Consider the following 24923-nt stretch of genomic DNA (forward strand, 5'->3'; position numbering starts at 1 on the left):
GACTGGTGTTGCATTAAGAGACCAAGGTTGTGAAAGCTATTGTGTGGATCCTGGGACATACTAAATAGTTTGTGCCAAGCAAATTTATAGCTGATACTTGATCTTATCGCTCCCTCTCTTTTGATGTAATATGGTTACATGGGCTCAGGAGATGTGGGCTACGCAGTGGGTACCCGTGCCAGCTCCAGTGGTTCTGCCTCCTGCTTCCTACACCGTGAAGCAGCTATGGTTCCAGGCCCAGGATGGCGGGAAAACAAGATGGAGGAAAATATTTCTCTGAAGACCACAGGGGAGACTCTTAGCTCTGAGGAAAGCCTGGTAGTGAATCACACAGTAATTAAGAAGTCATTGTCTTGTCCTATAAAATCAGAACTTTATTTTTACAGTATAGCCAGACTAGCACTCTGTCATAACTGAGGGAGTCCTGGGTGCAGGATCAGGAAACCATGGAATGGGTGCTTGGTTTATCTTGCGGCAGCCCCCAGATAAGAAGGAAACAAACCATCTTTCCTCTTAGCTAAGCTTCCAAGTCTCAACTTCGACTCTGGTGGGAGCACCAAAGTTCAGGGTACAGGAGAGCAATGGCTTTCATCCTGACACCTGATGGTTGACTGCAGTGAGTCCAAGTACTCCCCAGACTGCTTAAAATAAGCAGGGGTGATAGATCAGCTTCCTCTGTTAACTAGACCTCCCCAATCCTCCTCTGTCCCTTTGATTCTGTTCCCCATACTTTCCCTGGGCACTTGGGAAGGGGCTGTAGTTGCCCTGCCTCGATTCATTGGGTAGTGTCTGGCTTGGTTGGGCTCCTCTCCCATCGTTAAACTCCTCTCATTTCCCTAAATTCTTCTTCCCCTATGGTTCTACTTGGGTTCCCCTAAGACTTTGGGAATTTGCTAACAGGGACCTCGACTGCAGTTAAATGATTGTCAGCTCCTGGGTTTCAGGGAAGCCATATTCAACTTTGTGTTGGTCAAACAGCTTGTGCAGAGCACTGATGTAGAGCTTGTGGTACTTGTCTACCGTCTCCTTGTTGGGTCTGTTAATCCTGGGGATAGGCAGGGGTTCACCAACTATGGAAAAAGACAAGAGGCAAACATCAAGTTTCAGTATATGACTTTAACCAATTCCAACTATCCATTCCCCCTGGAGGCCACATACTGACACTCAGTGTTCTGGGTTTCCTCCCCCTTCTTTATTGTTTTTAAACACCTTCTTGTTTTAGTCCCACTCTGGCTTGCATTCTTGGATCCTATACATGCTCAAAAGAGTGCCCACAAGCTTAGGGCAGCTCTTGCGGCAGCTATAAAAATTTTTCCCATCGATGAATGGCCACAGCTATTTATTTAGTTTCCTACCACATCCTGATGTCAGCCACACTAAGATTCCCATGACCCATCCCAGCTGTGACCTGGTTGTCTGATGCCTTGGGTTGGGGAGACACTAAGATCATGAACAGATATGGTCTGGGGATACTGGAAAGCTCACCAACAGTGGTAACGGGCCGGTTGAAAGGCAGGAAGCCCCAGGATCCACGGGTGAGGCCTCGGCCATGGAAAGTACAGAAATTTATTCCCAGGATTCTTTTGCCTATGTTCTGGAAGTGTTTTTGAAAGAACCTTATCCACGTGCCCTCAGGGAAGGTCGTCTGATTGTGAAGTTCATTCTCACCGAAGGTATAGGAAGGGACAAGATAGGCCCTGCAGAGAAAGGGGCAGGAGAGGCTGTGAGCTCTCCAGGAAAGTAGATCCATCTACAGCGCACTGCCCGTGCCACCCCAATCCCGCCCAACCACCACCATCATAGGTCTCAAACTCCAGCATCCAAACATCTGCAGCCTAATGACCCATCTATATGCCCCATCCTCCCAACTGAACTTTCTGAGGGCACCTGCTGTGCTTTGTCCTGAGATGGGAATAAAGGAATTTCAGGAGCGCTAACCACCTTTACTACATGCAACCATGGAGTGACCCACTCTGCTAAGCCTCCTAGCTGGCCACATCATTCCTGACTTGGAAACGCTTCCCAAGCTCCTCATTTTACACCACATGGCTGAGCAGGGCTTTTATATACTACCCCTTCCTACTGGGCCTGCTTCCTCTCCCCTCACTCTTCTCTCCCTGACTGTTTAGCCATTTGGAGTATGTCAAGTTTCTCTTTGTGTCTTCACACCCTCCGCTCACTGTACCTGAGGTGCCTTCCTTCTGTCTTTAAGTAGCCAATTCAGTTGTGTCTTTGAACACACTGATGTTAAAGTTTTGGTGTCATCCCCTTGAACAAACTGCATTTGATTCCCTCTGGTGTCCCCACTGTGGACTAGGTGCCCCTCATTCAGGGCCCATCTTTGTCCCTTGTGAACACTACCCCAGCCCTGTGTGACAGCATTCCCTCCCTTGATTCCCTCAGTGCACAGCTTGGATTCATCATTGAATCTCTAGGGCCTGGCATAGCACCTGCCATGTTGTAGGTCTTCATTGGATGCCTGGCCTCTTTCTCCCTTTTGGTCTGGCAGGCAACACCTCCTAATACTTCAAATCATAACTCAGATGCACCCACCTAAGAAACTTGTGCTCTAGGTCAGTGTCTTTACAGAAATTAGTGCTTCAGTAGTACTTTGTACATATATCTGTACAACACTTTATTCATTCAACAAGTATCTATTAAGTTCTAAGTATCTGGGCCCGGTGGTGTGGCCTAGCTGCTAAAGTCCTCACCTTGAACGCCCCAGGATCCCATATGGGCGCCGGTTCTAATCCCGGCAGTTCCACTTCCCATCCAGCTCCCTGCTTGTGGCCTGGGAAAGCAGTCGAGGATGGCCCAAAACTTTGGGATCCTGCACCCATGTGGGATATCCGGAAGAAGTTCCTGGATCCTGGCTTTGGATTGGCATAGCACTGGCTGTTGCGCTCAATTGGGGAGTGAATCATTGGACGGAAGATCTTCCTCTCTGTCTCTCCTCCTCTCTGTATATCTGACTTTCCAATAAATAAATAAATCTTAAAAAAAAAAAAGCTCTAAGTATCTGCATTATTTCAGGTCCAGGAAACATAATGTTTTAAATGAACAAAATTGTCCTCAAATCTGGCATTGTGATACATCAGGCTAAGCAGCCATCTGTGACATCTATGGCATCCCATATTGAAGCCAGGTCTAGATCAGGCCAAAATCAGCAACCAGAAACTTCATCCAAGTCTCCTATATGGGTGGCAGGGCACCAAACACCTGAAGCATCCTTTGCTGCCTTCCCAGGTGCATCACTAGGGAGCTGGATCAGAAGTACTTGAACCAGTGCTCTGATATGCGTTGCTGATACCGTAAGTGTTATTTTAACCTGCTGAGCCACAATGCCAGCTCCTATATTTTGTAAGTGTATATGCAATATATGTATTCTACATGGGACCTAAAATCCACAAGGACCAGATCTTATTTATGTTCATATCTTCAATGCCTAGCTCTGTGCCTGAGACACAACAGGGATTCAATAAACTCTGAGTAAATGCACTCTGTTATCAAATCAAGGTGTATGGTCCTTGCAGTTCTCAGGGCATCCAGACCAGTGCCTTCCTCTCTGGGCAGATTCTCAGCAGGTTGATACTGAGGGAAATCCCACTGTCTCAGCCTATTAGGCTAATGGGCAGAACATAAAAGGTCTTTTGCTGTCCTTCTTCAATTTCAAATGAGAAAAGTATCCATGGCAGTAAGTGTGCAGGCTCAGACACGGCAAGGCACAGTGTGGAGGGATAGAGAGAAGCCATCAGAGTGAAGGGGGGACCCCTCAACCTATGACACACAGACAACAGAGCTCCAGAACCTAGGGACACTCACCCAGTCTTCAGTGCCAACTTCACAAAACCTTTCCGCTCTTTGAGGAAGATGATGGGGGTTCTGGGTTGGCTCAAGAGGGCTTCTGTAGCTCCACCCACCACAATAATCACGGCATTACCTGAACCTTTTTGGGTCAACAGGTAATTCAAGGCTGACTTGCTTACTGGGCACAAACCTGTAAAACAAAAAAGTTAAGTGGCAGCAGATACTTGGCCCCTGAGCATGAGATGAAGGGTCCCCCCAGCTCTTTCTATTTGAGAAAACTTTTGTTTCTTGACTTTTGCTGTTTCTATCTTCTCTTCGTCTTCCATGTACTGGATTAACCCCTGCCTAGCTGCTTGCACTGGGGATTTAGGAATTTCATTTACTCCAAGGAGATGGAGATGATGCTGTACTGCAGCTTCTCTGCTTGCATCCACACCCACCATACTAACTTCTAGATCAATAGCATTGAAGGCCACACCTTCCCTCTCTACAATTAACCGGTTGTCTTTTACCCAGCCAAGGCTGACAGCATTGGATGCTCTCCAGAATCTTCCCTCCAGGACTCATCAGGGCTAACTGATCAGCCCACTTCCTCCTCAGAACAAGCTGCCAAGCAGGAGCCATTGGTTGGAATTTCTTCTGAGAAAGCCAACAAAGGAATCTACCCAAGCCGAATTGAAATGTAGATGAATGATCGCATATAGATGACAACTTGATGTTCAACAGTAGTCACAGTGTTTTTCATCACCCCTCTCTCTCATCTTTGCCCTGTACTCACTTTCTCTTTTCTATAGGGGTGGCAGAAATTGCTTCCAGGCTCTAGCCATTGAAAGAGACCTGTGCTCCAGAGAGGTTAACATAAACATCCTGTGGTACTCCAGTGGTCCCACTTGCCCTTGACCCCAGACAAATGTATCTTACATTTGTGTTGAGCTTCAGATGGTTTTTTGTTCTGCAGAAGAATGAATACATATCTAAATGGGAGGACATTTGTCACAATACCATAATTGAGAACTTGGCAGGGGAAAGTTATCTTGGATTCTGATGTATGCATATCTTTTATCCCTTGGTATCCAATGTAAGAATGCAAGTTTTTCTTAAGGAGTGGAGAACATGGGCTAGGAATGTACTAGCTAGTATGAGAGATGTTAATATGTCTTTGATGGGCTTAGTGCAATGGTTCAATTGGTTAATCCTCTCCTGTAAGCACCAGGGTCCCATATGGGCATCAGTTCATGTCCTGGCTGTTCTACTTCTCATCCAGTTCCATGTTTGTAGCCTGTCTACTTGTTCACCCTTCCCAAGCACCCTCAATGGCCAGAGCTGAACGAATCTGAAGCCAGGAGCTTCTCCTGGGCCTCCCATGTGGGTACAGGATCCTAAGCCTTTGGGCCATCCTTCACTGCTTTCTCAGGCTTCAGGCAGGGAGCTGAAAGGGAATTGGAGCAGCAAGGACAAGAACTGGCACCCATATGGGATCCAGGTGCATGCAAGGTGAGGATTCAGCCACTGAGTAATTGCACCGAACCCTAAAAATAAATAAGCCTTAAAAAAAACAATAAAATGTCTTTGACACCCTAGGATGAAAGTTGCTGTACAAATAACTTGCCAAAAGAATCCAACTGGTACTCCAGCAAGGATTCTGGTGAAGTTCATCTGAGCTGCCCCATTCATGATTGATTCTCCCTGCATTTGTGTTTAATACTTGTTCTTCATCCTCTGTGGATCCTGAACTCCAGCCTTCTGGTTCGCCCTCGGAAAGGAATTCTGGCAAGTCATGCATTTTGCATACTCCCAGCCAAGGAACTTGGACAGAATCTGATGCTTGGCCACCCTACTTGTTATTGGTGGAGTGTATTCCAGACTCATTTTCTGCCAAATCCTCTTCCAGCATAGGCCAGGCACTGTCAGAGCTTTTTAGGGTTGGAGCCCTGAGGTAGGCTAGGAAAGTGGAATGATTCTGTATACTCACCCATTGACATCACATAATCTCGCACAATAGGAATCCAGAAAATCCCTTCCAATGTTGCTAGAGAGGGATTGATGGATGGGAACATCTTAGCAAAGCCAGTGGCCTCAGTGGCAAAGTTGATGAAGGCACCATAAGAGACAATCCCATGGGGGTGGTTGGCAATGATGTAGTTGTGTCTGGGAGAAAGGTCATGAGTCTTCACAAGCTGTTAGAGGGAGATTGAGTGAGAATATTGACTAACAAGAAGGAAGAGAAGTCATGGAGACTGAGTATCCTATTGGCAGCCCCAAATCCCAGTTTAGTTGGATTTCATCACTACCATCAGATTGGCAAAGAAGTCATGCTAATAGGGAGGTTGACATACGTTTGCTACTGCAGGAATGGCCGCTATTCACCTGCCTCCCCTCCTGCCCATCCTGCTGTGTATTATTCCTCAGGATGTTGACCTTTATTGCTGCCCACCAAAGTCTTTGAAAACAAGGAGCTGAGAAAGGAGTGAGAGTCTGGATAACAGCGTCTGAGGGCACCCAGAGAAGGGCAGTCACCTTTACAGGGAAGTAATTTCGGAAGTACTTCCAGAGGGTCCAGTTCCGTACCCAAGCTGAACGTCTACCACCTGTGGGTGGAGAAAGGAAGGAAAGAGCAGGTGGGGTATTTAGCTCCTCTGGGTCTCCCAGAGATGGAGAGTGTTACCTGCCATTCTCACATCACTGGAGGGGCCTCTCACACCTATAAGCAGTAGGGACTTTCATCAGGTCCAGCCTCAAAATGCTACCTCCTTGGGAGCCAACGAGTGCTAGGGTGCTAGGGAAATAAACCTGAAGCCGAGAGCACTTAGCTGAAACCTCACCCTCTTAATTGTTCCTGCGCAGCGTGGCAAAGACCTGTGTTCCTGTTATTTGCTCTTTCCTCTCCGTTCCACCCCTCCCCTCTTGGCTCCTCCTCCTTTCCCTCTTTCTCTCCTTTTTTCTCTCTCTCCACCTCTTTCTTCCTATGAGACTATCCTCAGCTGACCATGCTGCTCCATCTCTTACCTTGACTGTGGGTGTTCCAATCATAGATGAGCCAGGCCAATGAGAACACAGCCACGGACCAGAACTTAGAGAACATCAGAAAGTAGGGGATGAACAGAATGGGAATAGCCCCTGAGGAGACACAAAGGGATGATGCCTTCAGTTCCTTCTGTGCTTTAGCACAGCTCCCATCACCCCTCCCTCAGGCCTAAACTTGCCCTCTTACTCTCACTCTGACCTAGCTCTGCTGGATTCCAGGCTGACCTCTGGGTCCTTGGATGTGGGTTCCCTGAGAGAGTGAGATCTTAACGGAGGGAACAGCACAACCCTGAGGCTTTCAGAGCAGATCCTCAGCCAAGGTCAAAGGATGGCCAAAGGTTGGAAAATTGTTTCTAAAAGCTTGACTCTCTGTTATCAAGCTGTTAAATCTGTGCGTTCCCACAGAGAGTGGCTCCCTGCAGTGTGCAGGCTGTTTGATGATGGGAAGAAAACACAGGTTAGAAAGCTGCTTTCCTGTGTTCTCCTTTGTTCCATTCCAAATGTCACAGTATTTCGCCTTTTTTCAGAAGGCAGCAGAGAGAGACATATCAAGCTGTGAAATGCAAACGTGGTAGATCTTAACAGCAGTGGGAATTGAATTTCATTAAAAAAAAATCTGTATTCATGTGAATGATGGGCTGAATACACATATTGTGAAGAAGGGAGAATCTAGCCAAGGGCAGGACTTCTTTGACCAGGTGTCACATCATAGTAGCTGAACGTTACAGAGAAAGGGAAGAAACTCAAAAGTTTACCTGTTAGCAGGTTTGTTTGGAGATATGAAAACAGCAGAAGAGAAGAATGAATGGGCACTGCCAGTGCAGACTCTGGAAGGCAGCATATGATGGCTCAAGTGTTTGGGTCCCTGCCACCAAGGCAGGAAGCCTGGGTTGAGTTTCTGATTCTCAGCCTTGCTTAGCTCATTTCTAGCCAATGTGGGCATTTCAGGAGTGAATCAATTAGCTGAAGCGCACTCTCTCTTTCTCCTCTCTCTTCCACCGCCCCCCTCAAAAAAATAATTTTAAGTATCTCCATGTTAGGAAGCAGAAGAAACCTTTGGCTGACTTTCTGGCCAAAAAACTGGCCTGGGTTGGGGAGGTGCAGTGGGGGTTAGCACAATGGCTCAACTGGCAAATCCTCTGCCTGCAATACCAGCATCCCATATGGGTGCCAGTTCGTATCCTAGCTGCTCTACTTCCCAAATAACTCCAATGAATGACCGTAACAGCCCGAGCTGAGACGACCAGAAGCTAGGAGCCTGAAGCTTCTTCAGGGTCTCCCACATGGTCTGTAGGGTCCCTCAGCTGTTTCTCCAGGCCACAAGTAAGGAGTTGGATGGGAAGTGGGGCAGCCAGGACACAATTCCATGACATATGGGATGCCAGTGCTTGCAAATGAAGGATTAGCAGACCGAGCCATTCTGAGTCTCCCACAGAGGTACAATGTCCCAAGGCTTTGGGCCATCCTCTACCACTTTCCCAGACCACAGGCAGGGAGCTGGATGAGAAGTGGAGCAACCTGGACATAAACTGGTGCCCATGTGGGATCCTGGCGCATGTAAGGCAAGGACTTTAACCACTAGGCTTCTGTGCCAGCCCCTTGTTAGTATTATTTTAAGCTAGTTTTTGAATATGATGTGAAGTTTTGTTACATATGGATATCTAGTTGTTCTAATAATGTTATTGAAAATAATTGTCTTCCTTCACTGAATTGATTTCGTGTATTTGTCAAAAATCAATGGCCTTATTTGTGTGAGTCTGTTTCTTTATTTTGTTCCAGGATTCTGTGTCTACTCCTTTATCAATATAACACTCTTTTGATTATAGCAGTCTTTATTAAGTACTAAAATCAGATATTGTGATCTTACCAACTTTATTTTTTGTCAAAATTATTTCAGTTACTGTGGAGCTTTTGTTTTTCTATATATTTTTAATTGGTTTGTCTAAGCCATCAGGAGTTTTTGAAATTAAACTTTTTTTTTGTTTTGAAAAAGAGCAGAAAGTTTGCAGGAATATTTTAATAGAATCCCATATAACCTTCACCTAGACCTATTAATTGTTCACATTTTCCATTTGATTGTCTCTAAATATAAAAATATAAGTATATACATACGTGGTTGTACTTTGGAGTACATTGCAGTGAGTGTAATCATTTAGTGCTAAACACCTTAGTGTGTAGTTTCCATAAATAAAAATATTCTCTTGCTTTAAAACAACTACAGGGCTACTATCAAATTTAAGAATTTTTAAAAGTTTTATTTTATTGGAAAGATAGATTTACAGACACAAATTTCTTCCTTTTGTTGCTTCACTCCTCAAGTCCACAACAGCCAGAGATGAACCAATCAGAAGTAGGGAGCCAGGAGCTTCTTCTGGATCTCCCACATGAGTGCAGGGTCCCAAGGCTTTGGGCATCCTTTCCTGCTCTCCCAGGCCACAAGCAGAGAGTTGGATGGGAAGTGGAGCAGCCAGGATATGAACTGGAGCCGATATGAAATCCTGGCATGTGCAAGGCCAGGATTTAGCCACTGCAGCACTGCACCACTGCACCACCGCACTGGGCCCATCAAATTTAAAAAATGTAATACTGATGCATAACTCTTATCTAAAATGCCCTGCTGGGAGTTTTATTTGAATTGAATTACATTTATGGTTCTATTTGGGGAGAACTGACATCTTTACTATATTGGATTTTCTAATCTGTGAATACAATATATCTAATTATTTAGATAGTTTATTTCATTCATTAGTGCTTTGTTTGTCCTTCAGTATCTTTGGTGAATTGGTTCCAGGACTTCCTGTAGACACACAAATCTGTTCCTTGTGTAAAATGAAGTAGTATTCGTATGTAGTATTTGTAGTATTTGACCAATGCACATCTTCCTGTGTCTCTTAAATAATCTCTAGACAACGTATAATATCTGATACAATGAAAATGCTTCATAAATAGTTGTTGTATTGTACTGTTGAGGGCACAGTGACAAGAAGGAAAACATCTGTGTGTTTAAAATAGCTACAGATGTGTGTTGTGACCATTGGAAAGTGAACCAGTGGGCGCGAGATTCCCTTTCCTCCTCTCTCTGTAACTTTGCCTTTCAAATAAATAAATAAGCAAATAAAGTAAACTGACATTCATTAAAGTTCTTATCAAAGAGCTTTTGCAAGTAGCAGGCAGAAGAAAAAGTGTTTCAGTGCTTACAGTGCTTAAAATGTTAGTTCTTCCCATTTTGCATTGTGCTCAGCCACCCCTCTCAACCCACAATTTTGTTCTCAATACTTAGTGTCCTCCAAATATTAAATATCTAATGTCACAGAATTCAGAGATAGAAAACATCTTTTAAGGCATGCTTATTCCTAACACATTTTAAACCACTGAGAATCATTCAGTTTTTCTTAAATCAGGAATATGGTTGGGGAAAAAAGCACTTTATATTTTTAAATCCTAAAGTAACTAAGAAAACATCTATTGGTTAGTGTTTTTTTAAGTGTGTAAATCATGTAAACATAGCTAAGTTTAAGGATCTAGGTGAGTAAATGGCACAAACAGGGATTTAAAGCTAATTGTTCAGACAGAAACCATCTTTGAAAAAAAATTGCACATGTGCTACACTGAGATCATGTGTTATAATGAAAATGAGAAAACAAACTGCTTTCTCCGGAGAATGTAGTGAGATGATTGGGTAGTGGGAGGAAGAAGACAAAGAATTCCCAACATAGCTGTTCCATAGGGAAAGTACAAATCTCCATAGAAACTCTTTTAAAGAGCTACAGTTCTACAGAATGTTGTTTAGTGAAGCAGCAAAGCCACCTAAACAGAGCATGAGATGCAGCTGAGATGTGGTTGAACTCGGGGAATGTTTTGGATATTCAAGTTGGTCAAATCTGTGATGGCATTGCCTCTGTAAAATGGCTGGGTTGTGGTGAATCAGGTTAAGCTGCTACTTGCAATGTGACATCCGTTTTTGGAGGTCTGGTTCAATTTCTGGTTGCTCTGCCTCAGATCCAAATCCCTTGCTAATGCGCTTAGGAAAGCAATGGAAGATGACCGAAGCAATTGGGGCCCTGCCAGCATGTGGAAGACCCAGATGGAGGTTCAGAGTCTTGGCCTTGGCCTGGCCCAACCCTGGCCATTGTGGCCATTTGTAGAGTGAACCTGCAAATATAAGATCTCTCTTTCTCTGTGTCACTCTGCCTTTCAAATAAGTAAAATCAATCTTTAGCAACAAGAAAAACAACAAAAGAATCTATGGAAATGGAGGACCCTCTGCATATTTTATTTTTGTTTATATTGATCTTTCAAAAGTCTTTTTTTTTTTTTGCATTTAAAAATATTTTTTGGTTTTACGGTATGGTTCTATAGGCTCTAGGGTTGCCCGTGCCCTTCCCCTGGTCCCTCCCTTCGTCCCCCTTAATTTCTCCTCTAGTTTTACAATGGATGTCCTTCATGAACACTCACAAGTCCATTATGCTGTTATTGAAGTGTTTCCCGACAACGTAGGCATGGACATTGTCAGAGAGTCCATCATCTTACTGTTAGGATGTTTTTAATTCTTTCATTGGGAGTCCATCTTTGATCCATATGCATAAAAACATACAGCACTTTGTCTGCGTATCTGAACATATCAGTCCTGCTACACTTTCATTATATGTTCCCTAACTTACAAAACCAGTGAGCACAGTTCACAACAGGGTGAAAATAATAAATTTTCATCAACATGAAGTTAACAAACATGCTACAAAAATTAAAATGCATCACAAGAGTGGTGAAAACAGGAGTTAAAAACCTTCTTGTAGAAATACATGCTAGTGCATGACCCTTGTGGCGCTGAAGGAATTACAGTTAAAAACTAGACCTTCATTACTCAGGAGATGTAACAGAACAGTGTTGAACTGGACGATTACAATCTCAGGTGTTTACAAGCAATCTATCTCTTACGGATGATCAATTAACGAATCACAAGAACTTTTTGGGAATGATAAAAATAACTAGGAAGTGCCAAAAAATAAGATTTATAGCAAAAACAATTAGATTTGACACTACAAAACTGCAAATTGAAATAAGAAAGAGCCATTCCGTAAGAAGATGAGCAAAATAGCTCCTAGTCATATTAACATTGAGATTTTTTATGGAAGTTATATTAGTGCAAATGTGGTGTCTGATGTTTTGGGATTGGCTCATTTCCCTTGGTATAATTATCTCCAATTTGGCCCACTTGGTTGCAAATGATTGTATTTGATTCTTTTTAATAGTTGAGTAGTATGCCATAGAATAGATGAATCACCGTTTCTTTATCCAGTCCTCTGTCAGTGGGCTTCTAGATTGTTTCCAAGTTTTTGCAATTGTTGATTGTGCTGCAATGAATACAGGGGTGCACATTGCTTTCTCATATCCTTTGGATATATTCCCAGGAGTGCAATTGCTGGGTCATATGGTAGATGAATTTCCAGTTGCCTGAGTAGCATTGTCCTTTAAAATACTCTTTTTTTTTTTTTTTTATTGTTGCTTACATTGTATTATGTAGTACAGTTTTATAGGCGCTGGGGATTCCCCCCACCCCTCCCATACCCCTCTCCCCAAGGTGGATTCCTCCACCTTGTTGCATAACCATAGTTCAAGTTCAGTTGAGATTCATTGCTTGCAAACACATGCCTAGCATAAAGTTCAGCGTCTTGTTGTCCAGATAAGTTCAGTGGCCTCTTGGGGAGACCTTCTATGGTCTGAAGATAGGTCTAACAGAGTAAAGATCCGGTCAGTTAAAAGCCCCAACAAGGCCTCAGTATCATTTTTGAACCTGTCATTGATACTGTCTCAACCCAGATGTTTCGAAGAATGGAACTTGCATTATTTTTAACATATTGTTTACCCAATACTATGTCAATTAAAATACTCTTTTTAATTGTTTTCTGCTAGTGTATACAAACATGATGAGGGGTTCTTGTTTGTCTCTTTTTTTAATGTGTGATCTGTATCCTGTAACTTGGGTAATCTCATTCGTTAGTTCTTGGAAAGTTTGGGTTTTTAAAAAATGCATTCATTGGAATTTTCCACTTTAACTCTTGTGTAATTGTCAAGCAAAGCCAATTTTCACTCTCATTTTCTTATCTACATGCCTTTGTCTTTTTTCTGTCTTGTTTTGTTTTTGCCTTATTGCACTTGCTAGGACTTTTAGCACCATTGGATATGATGTGTGAATGTAGACATCGTTGCTGTGTCTATAAAGGTTTGGATCATAGTTTGGGTATCACCTGTATTCGTCTGTTAATGAATTAAGGGTGAAAGTTAATGTAATTATGATGCCAGCCCTGAAAAATGATTGGATTGAACTCTGGCTGTTTGGGGGGAGCTCCTCGATTGAATCGTGATGATATTTATAAGGAAAGCCCACTTAAGGGTGGAAGACAACTGTGCTCACTGGCGTGCCGTGTGATCCTGTCTCTGCATGTGTTCTATCATCCACTGTCCTCATCAAATGCCAGACAAATGGGGTCACCTGATCTTGGACACTGAACCTCCAAAACCATGAGTCAAAATAAGCCTTCCTTCTCGCTAAGTAACTTGCAGATATTTTCATTATAGCAACAAAAAGCTAACAAATACAGTTCTCAATGTTTGAGAGAAAGCATTTGTTTTTTCACCATTATTGTGGCATTAGCTTAGGTATTTTTGTAGATGTTCTTAATAAAGCTGAGTAAGTACCCTTTATCCCTAGTCGGATAGAAGCTTCCTTTTTTGGAACTGATTGCATATTGAAGTTTGTCAAATGCTTTTTTCTACATCAATTCATATAATCATGTGCTTTTTTTTTCCCCTCAGTTGGTTGATATGGTAGTCTGCTTTCACTGATTTTTCAAATGTTTGCACTTGCTTTCCTGGGTGAATTTCACTTGATACATAATCCTTTGTAAGATTTGCAGGTACTGGGCCCACGCAATGGCGCAGTAGTTAAGGGCCTCTCCTTGCACGCACGGGATCCCATATGGGTGCCGGTTCTAATCCCAGTGGCCCTGCTTCCCATCCAGCTCCCTGCCTGTGGCCCAGGAAAGCAGCAGAGGACGGCCCAAGGCTTTGGGATCCTGCACCTGCATGGGAGACCCGGAAGAGGCTCCTGGCTTCGGATTGGCATAGCATTGGCCGTTGCGCTCACTTGGGGAGTGAATCATTGGACGGAAGATTTTCCTCTCTGTCTCTCCTCTCTGTATATCCGCCTTTTCCAATAAAAATAAAATAAATCTTTAAAAAAAAAAAAAGATTCGCAGGTACATCCAAAAGTTCACGGAGAAATTGAATTAACATATAAACTTACTTTGTTGGGAAAATTTTCAGAATCCATGCGTATAGCTGGTCTTCAAAAAGTTCATGCAAATGTGTATTATGAAAAAACACTGCAAGGATTTCAAAATTTTTGCACCAAAATAAATGTATCTTTTGTACTTTTTCCTGTCAACTTTTTGAAGTTTGCTCGTATTGCCAATTCAATTGAGGACCTCTGCATTTACATTCACGGGGGATATTGTGGTTTTCTTCTTTTGTATTTTCTCTGTCTTACCTGACCTTTGTATTAGAATCTGGCCTCTCATTGAATTGGGAGAGGTCCTTTCCTCTTCAGCTTTCTGGAAGAGATTGTGTAAAATTGGTGCTATTTCTTTTGAAACCATTTGGATCTGTAGATGGCATTTTAAAAATTAGGGTTTATATCCATTTCATCTTGGATGAGTTTTATTTACTTATGGTTTAGGGGTAAATTCTCCAAATATGATCATTCGCCTAACTTAAAGATGGTACCAATATGAATGATTCTCTCTTTAAACCATCTGTGATTCCACTTACTCTATCACTTTTCCCACATAGTAATAGCCAAATGTATTGTACACTCATCATATAAACTGCTTCATGTGGGATATTTTATTTATTGCTCATACTGACCCCATAAACACAATAATCATTCTCATCTTGTGAATGAAGAACAGATTAGGGGCAGTTATACAAGTCCAAGTTCACACGGCTAGCTGGTTGAGAAGGGTGGATTTACAAACCCAGATTGTCTTACTCCAGTATCTTTAGCCACTAAGCTCTAATCAGCGTTTCCCTTTAGCCAGTAACCATTTCCTATCAATACTCCCAAGCTATGCTATTCCCCACTTCCAAATTACCACTGGGTCCTAGCTCCAGTATCTTCTAAAGAGGCTTCCTGCTTCCTCTTGAGCCATGGCACAGCCTGTGAACTAACTGTAAGCTTACCTCCCACTCTATAGCATATAACCGAGAATGTGGATTAATTTGCCAAAGACACAGATCTGTGGCTTTTTTTTTAAATCTAAATAGGCTGTGAGAGTAATTATAATTCCTATGATTTCCCATAACCTTTAGGGTCAAGTTCATACTCCTACTCCTGGTTTAGAATGCACGGGTGACTTCAGCTCCTGGCCACCAACCTTGGGCTCTGTGGTTCATGCTACTGCTCCTTTTTCAGGTCCTTTAGTTAATTCTCTCTGGCTTCAGGACTCCCTCACACACTGTACCCTTCAAGACTCCTACTTTATCCCTTTGCTTGGCTAGCTCCTATTCATCTTTCAGGATCCAGGGTGTCAAAAGTTCAGCGTTTAAGGCCATTTTTGACTTCTGTTTCTTTGTAAAACAAAACAAAAACAAACAAACAAAACCAAGAAAAACTATCCCTCCATTTGGACCCCTACCCCAATTGTTACTGCTGTCTCCCAGGCCTTCTGCCCTCTGGCCTGGACTGCAGCCAATTGCTTGCTCTTCAATTGTTGGTCTCTTCCCCTTCAGGCTGTTTCCTATACCAGACAGTAGCCAGAACATCTTTGGAGAAAGTAGTAAAGATTTCTACTGTCAAAACAAAAGATTGTAATCAAAGACATGAATAGATTAATTGCCATGATTATTTCAGATTGCAAGTTCTCTCTAATGGGAAGATCAGCTCTGTATGTAAACAAGAGAGTTCTCAGAACAACAACAACAACAAAAATCAGGAAACTGCACAGTGTTCAAGACACTAACTGAATGAATATACACACATACAGGAGAAAAACAGAGGTGATTTCTGCATCCCTTTCTAAGGTACATGTTACATAATGGTGAACATGCTTTTGTGTAGAAAAAAAAATTGAATTCCTTCATCCCTCCCCCAAATATTTAAAGCTCCTAGCCATACATCTTTTTAAAGCACAATCATGTAACATTGTTTGCCTCCTCTGGAACCTTCAATATTTTTTCATGGCTGACAGAATAAAAGTTTGGAAAACAGTCTGATATTCAAAGTATCCCCTGAACTAGAGTCAAATATCTTTATAACCTCATCATTGTCACCCCTCATGCCATTGCTACTTCAGTGTGGTTCATTTATTGTTGCAGGGACAGAGATGATCTGAGGAGGAGTGTGTATGCAACTATTGCAGTCTTCAGTGAATAACATGAAGTCTTGATTATGAGAGAAAATTTCTTGTTAAAAGGTATCCCTTTGGAGTGGTGCTGTGGCACAGTAAGCCAGCACCCCATGGAGCTTCTGCTAATGTGCCTGGAAAGCAGCAGTTGTCCTAAGTGCTTGGGCCCCTGTCACCCACCTGGGAGAACCAACAAAATTCTTGACTCCTGGCTTTGGCTTGATACAGTCCCAGCCATTGCATCCACTTGGGGAATGAAGCAGTAGTTAGAATTACAACAAGCGGGGCAGACACACACACACACACACACACACACACACACACACACACACACACACAGAAAGAGAGAGAGAGAGAGATCTTTCATCTGATGATTCACTCCCCACATGGCCCAGTGGCCAGCCCCAGGCCAGGCTGGAGCCAGGGGCTAGGAGAGCTTCATTTGGGTCTCACACATTGCAGGGACCCAGGGACTTGGGCCATCCTCTATTGCTTTTCCCAGATGCATTAACAGGGAGCTGAATGGGTAGTGGAGCAGCTGGGACATGAACCGGCATCCGTATGGGATGTTAGCATCACAAGTGGTGGATTTACTTTCTATGCTGCAACATCAGCTCCAATAAATAAATCTTTTTAAAAACTCCTTTCAATTTTAATGGGTTCAGCTCAAAGGATACCTCACTGATAGTATCTTTGCGGGTTCCCTCACCATCACATCCCTTCCAACACATTCCCCATGCTTCTATGACCAGCCTTTCACACAGTGGCAAGCATGGGAAGATGGCTCTTGGTAGATATTTGTTTAGACTGAGCGCAGGAAGATGCCCGATCTCCAAATTCACCAAGTGGCAGGTGAAAGTTGGTAAGTAGAGAATCCACCAATGCCTCAGTTCCGGATAGAGGCCTTGGGTTACAGGATGTTCATGCGCGTGTGGTGATGGGTAAGCAGCCATTTCCAGTGGTGAGGTGAAAGACCTGTCACTTCTAATACACGGAAGCATTATGTTTCAAGGCATTGACTGAGGTCTGAGTGCAAGCAACACCTGCCAAACCTAGCCAGCTGGCCCAGTGCCCCTTCAGAAGTCCCTGAGCATGGTTCATCTAGCAAAGAGGAATTTTGTATTGGATCTAAATGAACTATATGCAAAAGAAATTTGTAGGAGTGAGAAAGAAAGAATTCAACAAACATTGACTGATGCAGCCTGATATGAAGCCATAGGGGTAGATTTGGAGCCTGGAAGGAAGAAGATGAAAAATGGTACAAATGGAAATGTAGAAATCACTGTAAGGATAGGTCTCCACGCTATGTATCGAGTATTCAGTACAAAACAGCCCTGTATTGGGCACTTCATGTGTTTTATCTCAATTAGTCATCTAATAGCAGGATTGACTCTGACATGGAAATTCTTCTATCATAGCCAATTCGCAGATGAAGAAACTGAGACTCAGAGAGGACACTCCCCTTCAAGGTCTTTTTTTTTTTTTTTTCCAGGGGGAAAACGTGGGTAGAGTTTGCTGAGACTATTTTATATGCCAAGAGTTATTTGAAGGACTTTGTGTGTGCTAACTTGTACTAATACACATACTGAATGAAGTATCTGTCTGCTAGGAACACTTGGTTTCTTGCGGAAGTTAGGACTGCAGGCTGAATTTTGAAAGAATGGTAGGCTCTTGCCAGATGGTAGGGCGGAGGAAGGGCCATCCACGCACAAAGAAGAATTTGAACAAAGACCTGGTGATAGCAGAGTCCAAGGTCTGGCTGTATCACCATACCCTCAAAAGCCACACAGAAAAAAGATAAAGCTAGGAAGGGAGCTGGGGAGATTGGGCCAGGTGCTGGGGGAAATGAGGAGCCGGTATGCTCTATTAAGCAGATGTGTAGTGGGATCAGATCTGTGTGTCAGGAAGATAATTTGGTATAACTGTGGGAGCAGGAAGGACTGTAGGCAGAAAGATCAACGAAGAGTTTCAGTAATTCAGCCAAGAGGCACTAGGAACCTGAAATAGGCTACTGTTTCTCAAGCAGATTTAAAATACATGGCATGGAGGTAAAAGTTTCAAGCTATTGCAGCCAACTGGGTGTAGGGCCATGGGGCTGTTGTGGTGAGAAACACTTTGATGGACCCTTTACTTTGTCACCTAGAATCTGATTATCGTTTATTCCCTTGGGAGGTGCCATGAACTTGGCATCTAGGGGGCCTGTCTCTGAAGTGGTGGTCGCTTATCTATTGACCAAGTAGCCAGGTTGATTGTGTCATGGTACTACAGTCTGAGGGCATCCACTAAGGGCATTGTGTTTGCAATTTAATGTCTAATTCATTGGTGTTGACAGGTGGGACCTGATGAGGTTAGAAGGGCTTCTGATAAAAATGACTTCAGCTCTTGCTTGCCCTTCTGTTTGGTTGTGTTCTGTTGTCCTTCTTTCCCCCACCAGGGGATGGCATGGCTAGGAAACCTTTCCCAGAGGCTTGTATCTTGACAGTGGACTTTTCAAGCATCAGATCTGGGAAGCCAACAACCTTGCATTGCTTCCACATTCCCACCTCCATGGTATTATGTTAGAGCAAGAAAAAATGGACTAAGATAAGTGGGAGTGGGTGGACTCCCAGTAATGCAATTTCTATAATAGAAAGAAAGAAAATGAACATCTGTTGAGGGTTTTTATTTTTTTTTAATCATCTCATTCATCTTTAGAACATTGCCAAGAGGGAGGTTAGGCTCTGTTTCTGCTATGGTAGAGGCAGGTGTCTTACTTGCTCAAGGTCACATAGAAAAATAATACTTGTACAGGATCTCAAAACAAGTAGTTGGCAGAAGATAGCTAACCCGTCCCCCAAGACTGTGTCCTGTGTTTTTGTAGTATCAGAAGTTAGAAAAAGAGGGCAGGCCCCCCACACAAAGTAGAGGTAGCTAAGAGAAAGAGAAAAAGAGAGAGAGAGAGAGATAACAAAGGGTAACCTTGAAGGTTTCTGAGGAAGCAAAAATCTGAAATCTGCAAAGATCATCAGTGCAGTGACAGGCCTGGGCAAGTGAGAAGTATAATCATGTGCAACACAGCAACACAGACATTATTGGGGAGTTTATTGGGTAGAACAGGCAGAAGATGGAAGTGTCGCTGCCCAGCCTTCCCACACGGAGCACTCTAGACTTTCACAGGTAGGTAGGTGGTCTCACGTTGGCTGGAAAGCATTGCAGAGTAGCTCTGGCTTGAGTAATATCTCAAACAAGGGGTTGCCCGTAGGTAGCCCAGAGCTCTCCTGGCATCTTCCCACTGGAGGGAATGATCAGAGCAGAGGTGAGGGTGTGGGAATGATAGGGCACCTGTTTCTTTTGTGATTAGATAGCCTGAAACACAACCTTCCTGGAGGGGATGAGCTGGTGAGGGATTGGAGCCAGCGAGTGGAGGAGGGACTTGAACACTCAAGCAAACACATTTGTACAGCCCCAACTAGGCCATGGGAAACCACTGACTATACCGGGCAGGAGAGAGATGTAATCAAAGACACTTTTGAAAGACACCCCTGGAAGCGGAGAGCGGACCAGAAAAGAGGACATTGCAACAGTTTGGGGAGATAGTGGCACAGTGCAGAAGAGATAGGTGCAGAGCCAGCCTTGGAAGGCAGGCTCGCCCACAGAAGGGCTTTTTAGTGCCACTGCCAGATGGGGAGGTTCAGGGATAACAGGCTGTTGCAGAACATTTGCAGTAAATGGAATGAAGTTGATTTGGGTACAAAAATATTTTGGAATTTGTGAAACTGAGTGTCTTCAAAAAGTTCATGGAAATGCACATTGCAAAGAAACTGTGTGTGGATTTAAAGTTTATTTAACCGAAGTAAATATCTTTTTTAGATTTATGTGTTCATATGAAGGAGCTATGGGCAGGGGCAGGGAAAGACAGAGAACTTTCCTCTGCAGATTCAGTTACCTGATGGCCACAATGGCTGGGATTGGCCCAAGCTGAAGCCAGGAGCTTCATCTGGATTTTCCACATGGGAGTCAAGAGCCCAAGTACCTGTGCCATGTTCTGCTACTTTTCCTGGAAGCTGTAGCAGAAGTGCAGCAGCTGGGACACAAATCAGCACCCATACAGCCTTTACATCATATATTATACCATACAGTGGCTTTACCATAGCAGTGGCTTTACATCACATCAGCCCCAATAAACACATCTTTGAAAAAAAGAATTTAAAAGGCACAGCAACAGTCGGGGGATGGGTCGTAGGGATATATCTTCCATCCTTTGGTCTACTCAAATATTCACAACAGCCAAAGCTGGGCCAGGCTGAAGCCAGAAGCCTGGAACTTCATCTGGGCCTTCCACGTGGGTGACAGGTGCCCAAGCACGTGGCCCTTCCTCTGCTGTCTTCTCAGGCATATTAGCAAGGAGTTGGATTGAATATGGAGTGGCTGGGGCTCAAACTGGCACACTGATATGGGAGTGGTGGTAAAATCAGAAGCCCATCACACTGTTTTGGGGGAATGTAAAATGGTGTAGCCACTGTGGACAGCAGCATGGCACTTCAGAACATCAAGAAACACAATGACCTTGTGATGTGCCAAGTCCACAGCTGGGCATACCAAAGTTCTCACAAAAGTCTGTGGAGAAAAGCTTATTTGGGTGCCAAAGTTTTTTGAAATCCATAATCTACGGAGGAAGGTCTTTGAAAGTGCCTGGAAAGTGTGTAACATGAATAACAATCTCTTGGGCATCAAAGTAAATTGATCTTTTCATCCATTTCCCATGAGCTTTCTGAAATAATGTTCGGTTTCCAAGAGTTGAAATCAGGGTTGCGGAGAGGTCTGTGTGCCCACCCGTGCACATAGCAGCATCATTCACCGTGCCAAGAGGTAGAAACCCATCAACAGACAAATGGATTAGCAATACAGAGTGTGTCCCCTAAGGTCATGTAAAGGAAAAATGCAGGTCTAGGCTACCACAAGGATGAAGCCCAAGAACATGCTGAGTCAAATAAGCCAGTCAAGAAGACATAAATGATGCATGGCTCTGTTAGGGAAGGCACCTAGAACTGGCAAGTCCACAGAGACAGAGGTTCACCTGGTGACTGCCAGGGGCTAGAAGAAAAGTGAATTAGAGAGCTGCAAAGTTTTAATATGGGAAAACGAGAGATTCTGGAGATGGATGGCAGTGATGGTCTCATAGAAGAAAGAATGTGCCCTTGAAGTGCACATTAACGGGGAAAAGGATGAATTTCATGTTGTTTCTTTTGCCACAATAAGACTTTTTCTTTTCAATGAAAACAAAAGAAAGTATTCACATTTGTTATTTGTGTTGACCCTGCAGACACATTAGTGCAGGGGCCTCTTGCAATCCAGCCTTTCAGCTCTTCCAGGAAGACTTATGCTGGTGAGGTTAAACGGCAGGAGGCACTCCTGGGAGGTGACCACCTTTCCTTCTAGAGCCCTTACACATCCGGCTCTTAGATACACCATCTGCCCTGTTGCCGTCTTTGAGAGAGCAAAAGGGACAGAGAAAAAAATAAACAATGATTTTGGGAGGGGGGGGGGAGAAAAATGAGGACAATTTGAAGCAAAAAGCAGTCCCAGAAGAGCCAGAATGGTTTGGGCATTAGTGTTCCAATACCGTACCAAGACCTTCTGGGCTGGAGGGCACCGCTAGAGGGCCACACTGACTCCCACACACTTGCTCTCTGTGCATGCTCCCTCTGGGACCCAGACTAGAAGTAGTTGGCTGCCTCCAAAATGCCAAGTCTCCCAGAACATCCCTGTCCCTCCCTCTCCAACTACCCTAGCTGAACCTTCTCAAAGGAGCTTTTTCCAGGAAGTAAAATTAGGTACCAAGGCAGACAAAAAAAAAAAAACTAATAAACAGAATAAATAAATTTACTCCTTTTTCCCCCACCATCACTTTTTCCCCACAAAATATTGCATTCTCTCAACTTTTTTGCTTACAAAAATTCAACAGATACATGACAATTGTGTCTATTTACAGGGTACTATGTGATGGGTTTTATATGTATGCACTGTGTAATGAACAATTAGGGTAAACATATATTCTTTCAAGCATTTAGCATTTCTTTATAGTGAAGGTATCCCAAATCCTATCTTCTAGGTGTTTTTAATACAAAAATACATAAGATATTAACACTGTCTATAGTCTCCCAGCTGGACAATAGAACTCTCTAGCTATAACTTAGCAGCCATCAGTCAGTCTTTCTCCAGTCTTCCCTTCACATCCTTTCCTTGACACAGCTGAAGTCCAGTCGCTGATGGGCTTAGCATGATTCGGTGTTCAAAGGCTCAGGCATCCTTTGGCAGTCTCTCGAAGCCTGCGAACTCTTTCTCATTTCCCTTTCTGAATAACATTTCTACATGCAAAACATAAAATGCCCAAACTTCCAAAGGAAACCCATTATGTTAAAAATATAGTCATCCGACTATTGCCTAAAATATGATAGCTATTCCTGACAGAGTTATAGGAGTTGCTACTGCTTCCGTGGTTTATAGCACACACTCATCATTGAATGGACTGCCACATTTCAGCTGGATATTAGCACAAAATAAGGAGGTCATTTTTCTATTCGAGTCCAAAATTCCTTGCCCTCCCCACTCCTCCTCTTTTCCAGCTCTCTCCTGGAATTCTGGACCTAGAAGGGCCCTAGTTAACCTCTGTTCTGCTGGGTCCTACCTGGCTCATCCGTCAGAATGACTTGAGTTCCCCTCATCCAGTTTCCAAGCTTGCCCGTGTGGCCGACCACCCAGAAAGTCCTGGTTCCCCAGGGGAATACCTTGGAGTCGTCAGTGCATTTGCCCAGTGCTGACAGCTGCCCTGCCCTGTGCCCACTGAACAACACTGGCCCTTTGATTATAACTCTAATGAGTCATGCAGGCAGCTCCCAGATTTTCCAGAATTCTCTGAGCCTGATCTTAAAGTTGAAAATCCCCTTTATGCCTGCTTAGCAACACCAACACTGCTCTGACCCCAAAAAAGACTCTATCAGCTAGCTCTTAGGGGACAGCCCCTGAACAGGCAGAGACAGTCTTTAAATCACAACAGTCACAGCCTCACTCTGGGCCCGTTCTTCCCAGGGAGTGGGGGCCAACCAGATGACCTCACCGGAACCTCCTTGCTGGTGGATGTTTGGTCTCTGGTAATATTCCCATGTGTATTCCAACCCTCAGCATTCACTCACCTAAAATGATGTAACCAGGGATCCACTGCAAAACAGAGAGGGTCTGGAGGCACTCCTGGAGATCTAGTCGGGAGAAGAAGGTCATGATCATGGTGCTGGTTTTTTTGTGTGTGATCAGAAGCCCAACCAGAAGCTGAAAGCCACTTAAGCTGAGTAGATTGGAAATGCTTTGCTATAATCTCTTATCCTTGATTCTGTCGAGCTGCTAGGGTTTTGTCAGGTTTCACCAAACCTTTCTTCCACTTTCCCCTGCTCACTGCCCCGCCCCAACTTCCTACACACACATCACCTTGCACATCAGATGAGCTGATCTCCCCATTTAGTATTATTTCTCCATGTGTCCCCAGTTGCAATGAAGCAGAAATAGTTTGAGGTTTACTCTAGTTGTTTTCCTACATGAATACTTAGACTTTTTTTTTTTTTAAGATTTATTGGATGGGCCCTGCACAAGGGCTCACTGGCTAAATCCATGCCTGGCAAGTGCCAATATCCCATATGGGTGTTGGTTTGTGTCCCGGCTGTTCCACTTTACATCCAACTCCCTGATTATGGCCTGAGAAAGCAGTTGAGGACAGCCCAAAGCCTTGCGACTCTGCACCATGTGGGAGACCCAAAGAAGTTTTTGGCTCCTGGATCCAGATCAGCTCAGTTGTGGCTGCTGTGGTCATTTGGGGAGTGAGTAAAGATCTTTCTCTCTGTCTCTCCTTATCTCTGTAGATCTGCCTTTCTAATGAAAATAAGTTGTTTAAAAAGTTATTTATTTTCATTGGAAAGGCAAATCAAATTTACAAAGAGGAGAAATAGAAAGATCCCTCCGTCTGCTGGTTCATTCCCCAAGTGGCTGCAATGGCTGAAGCTGAGTTGATTCAAAACCAGGAGCCAGGAGCCTCCTCTGGGTCTCCAACATGGGTGCAGGGTCCCAGGGCTTTGGGCCATCCTCCACTGCTCCCCCGGGCCACAAGCTGGGAGCTGAATGGAAAGTGGAGCAGCCAGAACATGAGCTGGCATTCATATGGGATCCTGTTGCATGCAAGGCAAATAAATCTTTTTCTAAAAGATTGATTTATCTTAAAGGCAGAGTTACAGAGAGGGAGAAACACACACACACACACACACACACACACACACACACACACACACACACACTTTCCATCTTCTGGTTCATTTTCCAGATGGTCGCAAAGGGTAGGGCTGGTTCAGGCCTAAGAAAGGAGCCAAGAACTTCATCAGGTCTCCCACGAAAGTTCAGGGATCCAAGAACGTGGGTCATCTTCTACTGCTTTCCCAGACACATTAACAGGGAGCTGAATCAGAAGTGAAGCAGTTGGACTTGAATGACTCCAATATGGCATGCTGGCGTCGCAGGCAGAGGCTTTGCTGTTGCACCACAGGGCCAGTGTCTCAGATCCTTCTTTATGCCTCCCTTCCAGTGGGTCTGTAGCCGGTCACAGAGCAGAAGAGGCACAGGCACAGAGCACAGAGCTGGCTTTCAACCTTCACTCTTTCTGGAGGAATTGCC

At 43.9% G+C, this 24923-nt stretch overlaps 1 protein-coding gene across 1 annotated transcript; it reads right to left on the reverse strand.

Annotated features, from left to right (window-relative positions):
• Window positions 1-915: 915 nt before the first annotated feature.
• On the reverse strand, window positions 916-23495 carry DGAT2L6 (diacylglycerol O-acyltransferase 2 like 6). Its single transcript, XM_041002235.1, has 7 exons — window positions 23405-23495; window positions 6814-6924; window positions 6325-6395; window positions 5780-5984; window positions 3823-3997; window positions 1486-1697; window positions 916-1070 (listed from the first exon to the last, which is right to left on the reverse strand). Exons 1-7 carry the CDS (start codon window positions 23493-23495, stop codon window positions 916-918), a joined length of 1020 nt encoding a protein of 339 aa, XP_040858169.1.
• Window positions 23496-24923: the final 1428 nt, after the last annotated feature.

This window comes from Ochotona curzoniae, unplaced genomic scaffold (genome assembly GCF_017591425.1).
Source record: "Ochotona curzoniae isolate NIBS_2020 unplaced genomic scaffold, NIBS_Ocur_1.0 contig_1274, whole genome shotgun sequence".
Classification (NCBI taxonomy): domain Eukaryota; kingdom Metazoa; phylum Chordata; class Mammalia; order Lagomorpha; family Ochotonidae; genus Ochotona; species Ochotona curzoniae.